General features: G+C 67.5%; 1 protein-coding gene across 1 annotated transcript in view; it reads left to right on the forward strand.

Moving 5' to 3' along the window:
* The window catches only part of QRICH2 (glutamine rich 2), a 34374-nt gene that overhangs the window by 25854 nt on the left and 2238 nt on the right, over window positions 1-6282 (forward strand). Inside the window, exons 13-15 of the mRNA XM_075579598.1 lie at window positions 751-872; window positions 5184-5249; window positions 6063-6164. Coding sequence (XP_075435713.1) covers window positions 751-872; window positions 5184-5249; window positions 6063-6164 — 290 coding nt within the window. The remainder of the gene's footprint in view (window positions 1-750; window positions 873-5183; window positions 5250-6062; window positions 6165-6282) is intronic.

A 6282-nucleotide genomic window follows, 5' to 3' on the forward strand; every position in this document is an offset into this window, starting at 1 on the left:
TAACACCGCCGGGCACCGCGTCTCTGCGTATAACACCGCCGGGCTCCGCGTCTCTGCGTATAACGCCGCTGGGCTCCGCATCTCTGCGTATAACACCGCCGGGCTCCGCATCTCTGCGTATAACACCGCCGGGCTCCGCATCTCTGTGTATAACACCGCCGGGCACCGCGTCTCTGCGTATAACACCGCCGGGCACCGCGTCTCTGCGTATAACACCGCCGGGCACCGCGTCTCTGCGTATAACACCGCCGGGCTCCGCGTCTCTGCGTATAACACCACCGGGCACCGCGTCTCTGCGTACAACACCGCCGGGCTCCGCATCTCTGCATATAACACCGCCGGGCTCCGCATCTCTGTGTATAACACCGCCGGGCACCGCGTCTCTGCGTATAACACCGCCGGGCTCCGCGTCTCTGCGTATAACACCGCCGGGCACCGCGTCTCTGCGTACAACACCGCCGGGCTCCGCATCTCTGCGTATAACACCGCCGGGCTCCGCATCTCTGTGTATAACACCGCCGGGCACCGCGTCTTGCTTTGCTTTTTTTTTGTTTTTGTTTTGTTTTTTTTTGTTGTTTTTTTTTTTTTTTTTTGTTTTCTTGTTTGTTTTTTTGTTTTTTTTTTTTTTTTTTTTTTTTTTTTTTGTTTTTTTTTTTTGCGTATAACGCCGCCGGGCACCGCGTCTCTGTGTATAACACCGCCGGCACCGCGTCTCTGCGTATAACACCGCTGGGCTCCGCCTCCCTGCAGTTGGACCGCATGGAGCTGGACCCGTTTAAGAAGCAGTTGGAGGATCGCTGGAAGTCCATGCGCAAGCAGCTGCAGGAGCGGTCGCCGCAGTACGAGGCCGACGACGCCGCTGGCATTCGCAAGTAAGGGGGGGAGCACAGGCGAGGGGCGACGCGGAACCCGGGGGTGGGGGGGGGGTATGGGAGGGACAGGGGGAGCACAGGAGAGGGGCGGTGGGGGGGGTATGGGAGGGACAGGGGGAGCACAGGATAGGGGAGACGCGGAGCCCGGGGGTGGGGGGGGGGTATGGGAGGGACAGGGGGAGCACAGGAGAGGGGCGACGCGGAGCCCGGGGGTGCGGGGGGGGGGGGACAGGATACGGGAGGGACAGGGGGAGCACAGGATAGGGGCGACGCGGAGCCCGGGGGTGGGGGGGGGGACAGGATACGGGAGGGACAGGGGGAGCACAGGATAGGGGAGACGCGGAGCCCGGGGGTGGGGGGGGGGTATGGGAGGGACAGGGGGAGCACAGGAGAGGGGCGGTGGGGGGGGGGTATGGGAGGGACAGGGGGAGCACAGGATAGGGGAGACGCGGAGCCCGGGGGTGGGGGGGGGGTATGGGAGGGACAGGGGGAGCACAGGAGAGGGGCGACGCGGAGCCCGGGGGGTGGGGGGGGGGGACAGGATACGGGAGGGACAGGGGGAGCACAGGATAGGGGCGACGCGGAGCCCGGGGGGTGGGGGGGGGGACAGGATACGAGAGGGACAGGGGGAGCACAGGATAGGGGAGACGCGGAGCCCGGGGGTGGGGGGGGGGGTATGGGAGGGACAGGGGGAGCACAGGAGAGGGGCGACGCGGAGCCCGGGGGTGGGGGGGGGGGGGGACAGGATACGGGAGGGACAGGGGGAGCACAGGATAGGGGCGACGCGGAGCCCGGGGGTGGGGGGGGGGGACAGGATACGGGAGGGACAGGGGGAGCACAGAATAGGGGAGACGCGGAGCCCGGGGGTGGGGGGGGGTATGGGAGGGACAGGGGGAGCACAGGAGAGGGGCGATGCAGAGCCCGGGGGTGGGTATGGGAGGGATTGGGGGAGCACAGGAGAGGGGCGACGCGGAGCCCGGGGGTGGGGGGGGGTATGGGAGGGACAGGGGGAGCACAGGAGAGGGGCGACGCGAAGCCCGGGGGTGGGGGGGGGGGACAGGATACGGGAGGGACAGGGGGAGCACAGGATAGGGGCGACGCGGAGCCCGGGGGTGGGGGGGGGGGCAGGATACGGGAGGGACAGGGGGAGCACAGAATAGGGGAGACGCGGAGCCCGGGGGTGGGGGGGGGGACAGGATACGGGAGGGACAGGGGGAGCACAGGATAGGGGCGACGCGGAGCCCGGGGGTGGGGGGGGGGGGGACAGGATACGGGAGGGACAGGGGGAGCACAGGATAGGGGCGACGCGGAGCCCGGGGGTGGGGGGGGGGTATGGGAGGGACAGGGGGAGCACAGGATAGGGGAGACGCGGAGCCCGGGGGTGGGGGGGGGGCAGGATACGGGAGGGACAGGGGGAGCACAGGATAGGGAAGACGCGGAGCTCGGGGGTGGGGGGGTATGGGAGGGACAGGGGGAGCACAGGATAGGGGAGACGCGGAGCCCGGGGGTGGAGGGGTATGGGAGGGACAGGGGGAGCACAGGATAGGGGAGACGCGGAGCCCGGGGGTGGAGGGGTATGGGAGGGACAGAGGGAGCACAGGAGAGGGGCGACGCGAAGCCCGGGGGTGGGGGGGGGTATGGGAGGGACAGGGGGAGCACAGGAGAGGGGCGACGCGAAGCCCGGGGGTGGGGGGGGGGACAGGATACGGGAGGGACAGGGGGAGCACAGGATAGAGGAGACGCGGAGCCCGGGGGTGGGGGGGGGTATGGGAGGGACAGGGGGAGCACAGGAGAGGGGCGATGCGGAGCCCGGGGGTGGGGGGGGGGGGGTATGGGAGGGATTGGGGGAGCACAGGAGAGGGGCGACGCGGAGCCCGGGGGTTGGGGGGGGTATGGGAGGGACAGGGGGAGCACAGGAGAGGGGCGACGCGAAGCCCGGGGGTGGGGGGGGGGGGACAGGATACGGGAGGGACAGGGGGAGCACAGGATAGGGGCGACGCGGAGCCCGGGGGTGGGGGGGGGGACAGGATACGGGAGGGACAGGGGGAGCACAGGATAGGGGAGACGCGGAGCCCTGGGGGTGGAGGGGGGGACAGGATACGGGAGGGACAGGGGGAGCACAGGATAGGGGCGACGCGGAGCCCGGGGGTGGGGGAGGGGACAGGATACGGGAGGGACAGGGGGAGCACGGGATAGGGGAGACGCGGAGCCCGGGGTGGGGGGGGGGGGACAGGATATGGGAGGGACAGGGGGAGCACAGGATAGGGGAGACGTAGAACCTGGGGGTGGAGGGGGGGACAGGATACGGGAGGGACAGGGGGAGCACAGGATAGGGGAGACGTAGAGCCTGGGGGTGGGGGGGAGCACAGGATAGGGGAGACGGAAGGGGGATGATGGTTTAGATGCTGAGGAGGGGGAGGCGCTGAAATGGAGTGTGTAAACCATCTTGCTTGACCCTCATGGCCCTCCCTATCTCTCCGACGCCCTTCCACCCCTACCCTCCCTCCCACACCTCCCGTCACTCCACCCCCCCGTCCCTCCACCCCCCGTCCCTTCCACCGCTCTAATTTCTCCCACCCCCTCCCACCATTCTCGTCTCTCCGACCCCCTCCCACCCATCTCGTCTCTCCGACCCCCTCCCACCCATCTCGTCTCTCCGACCCCTTCCCACCCATCTCGTCTCTCCGACCCCCTCCCACCCCTCTCTTCTCTCCGACCCTCTCCCACCCATCTCGTCTCTCCGACCCCCCTCGTCTCTCCGACCCCCTCTCACCCCCCCTCGTCTCTCCGACCCCCTCTCACCCCCCTCGTCTCTCCGACCCCCTCTCACCCCCCTCGTCTCTCCGACCCCCTCTCACCCCCTCTCTTCTCTCCGACCCTCTCCCACCCATCTCGTCTCTCCGACCCCCCTCGTCTCTCCGACCCCCTCTCACCCCCCTCGTCTCTCCGACCCCCTCTCACCCCCCTCGTCTCTCCGACCCCCTCTCACCCCCCTCGTCTCTCCGACCCCCTCTCACCCCCCTCGTCTCTCCGACCCCCTCTCACCCCCCTCGTCTCTCCGACCCCCTCTCACCCCCCTCGTCTCTCCGACCCCCTCCCACCCCTCTCTTCTCTCCGACCCCCTCCCACCCCTCTCGTCTCTCCGACCCCCTCCCACCCCTCTCTTCTCTCCGACCCCCTCCCATCCCTCTCGTCTCTCCGACCCCCTCCCACCTCGTTCCTCCCACCCCTCCTCGTCCCTCCCACCCCTCCTCGTCCCTCCCACTCCTCCTCCTCCCTCCCACTCCTCCTCCTCCCACCCTCTTCCACCCTTCTCGTCCCTCTCACCCCTCTCGTCCCTCCCACCCCCTCCCACCCCTCTCGTCCCTCCCACCCCCTCCCACCCCTCTCGTCTCTTCCACCCCTCGTCCCTCCGACCCCCTCCCACCCCTCGTCCCTCCGACCCCCTCCCACCCCTCCTGTCCCTCCCACCCTTCCTCGTCTCTCCGACCCCCTCCTCATCCCTCCATCTCTCTGACCTTTCTCCCCCCCTCTCCTTCTGACCCCTCCATCTCTTCCCACCCCCCCCTCTGACCCGCCATCTCTCCCCCCTACCCATCTTCCCCCACCCACCCATCTTCCCCCACCCTACCCATCTTCCCCCACCCTACCCATCTTCCCCCACCCACCCATCTTCCCCCCCCTACCCATCTTCCCCCCCCTACCCATCTTCCCCCCCCTACCCATCTTCCCCCCCCCTACCCATCTTCCCCCACCCTACCCATCTTCCCCCACCCTACCCATCTTCCCCCCCCTACCCATCTCCCCCCCCCTACCCATCTTCCCCCACCCTACCTATCTTCCCCCACCCTACCCATCTTCCCCCACCCTACCCATCTTCCCCCACCCTACCCATCTCCCCCCACCCTACCCATCTCCCCCCCCTACCCATCTCTCCCACCCTACCCATCTCTCCCCCCCTACCCATCTTCCCCCACTCTACCCATCTTCCCCCCCCTACCCATCTTCCCCCACCCTACCCATCTCCCCCCCACCCTACCCATCTCCCCCCCCTACCCATCTCCCCCACCCTACCCATCTCTCCCCCCCTACCCATCTTCCCCCACTCTACCCATCTTCCCCCCCCCTACCCATCTTCCCCCACCCTACCCATCTCCCCCCCACCCTACCCATCTCCCCCCCCTATCCATCTCCCCCCCCCTACCCATCTCCCCCCCCCTACCCATCTCTCCCCCCCCTACCCATCTCTCCCCCCCCCCTACCCATCTTCCCCCACCTTTCTGACCTCCCCACCCTCCATCTCGCCCTCAGACAACTAATGGCCCGATTTCACTGCCTCTCCTGTGACCGGGCCGTGGATATGACCGTCCCGGGACCGTAAGTAGCCCCGTTTCTCCCCCCCGCACCCCGTGAGCTGTCGGGAGCTCCCCCTTTCTCAGCCCACCCCGTGAGCTCTCGGGAGCTCCCCCCCTTTCCCAGCCCGCACCCCGTGAGCTCTCGGGAGCTCCCCCCCTTTCCCAGCCCGCACCCCGTGAGCTCTCGGGAGCTCCCCCCCTTTCCCAGCCCGCACCCCGTGAGCTCTCGGGAGCTCCCCCTTTCTCAGCCCGCACCCCGTGAGCTCTCGGGAGCTCCCCCCCTTTCTCAGCCCGCACCCCGTGAGCTCTCGGGAGCTCCCCCTCTTTCTCCCTCCCGCACCCCGTAAGCTCTTGGGAACTCCCCCTCTTTCCCTCCCGCACCCCATAAGGGCCTTTCTTGGCCCTGCTGGTCTTGGAAGGGTTAAAACACCCCCCGCCCCCCAATCTCCCTGTCTCCCAAATCTGGAGCCCCCCTTTGGCTATTTCCGGGTGTGCTCGGGGTAGTGATATGGGCTCGCCCGCTCTGGTTAGGGGAACGGGGCGTCCTGTGTCACTGATCTATATGTAAAATAAAGGGTCTCGTGTGAAGCCCGGTGGGAACGATATTTTGGGTGGGGGGGGTGGGTGCTGTGCATACAAAATCAGCAATGCACATCCATTGCCATCACATTAAAGGGGCGATCCATGGGATGGGAAATCCCATAGCTGTACCCTATATAAAATGCCATAGCTGTACCCTATATAAATGGGAATGTCCATGCTCTCCCCCGGTGCATTACCAATGATTTGGCGTTACCCTCGGGCGTGTAATGGTGCTCTCTCCTCACCCGGACAGGCGGATACCGTCTCTCCCCAACACCCCCGGGATGCCGTCACACCGCTCGCAGCGGCCATACACGGTGTACGAGCTGGAGCAGGTCAGGCAGCAGAACCGCAGGTGGGTACCGGGCAGGGGGCGCGTGGGAAGTAACCCGCGCAGGGGGCGTGTGGGAAGGACCCGGGCAGAGGGCGTGTGGGAAGTAACCCGGGCAGAGGGCGTGTGGGAAGTAACCCGG

Source organism: Ascaphus truei, chromosome 22, assembly GCF_040206685.1.
Source record: "Ascaphus truei isolate aAscTru1 chromosome 22, aAscTru1.hap1, whole genome shotgun sequence".
Taxonomy (NCBI): Eukaryota; Metazoa; Chordata; class Amphibia; order Anura; family Ascaphidae; genus Ascaphus; species Ascaphus truei.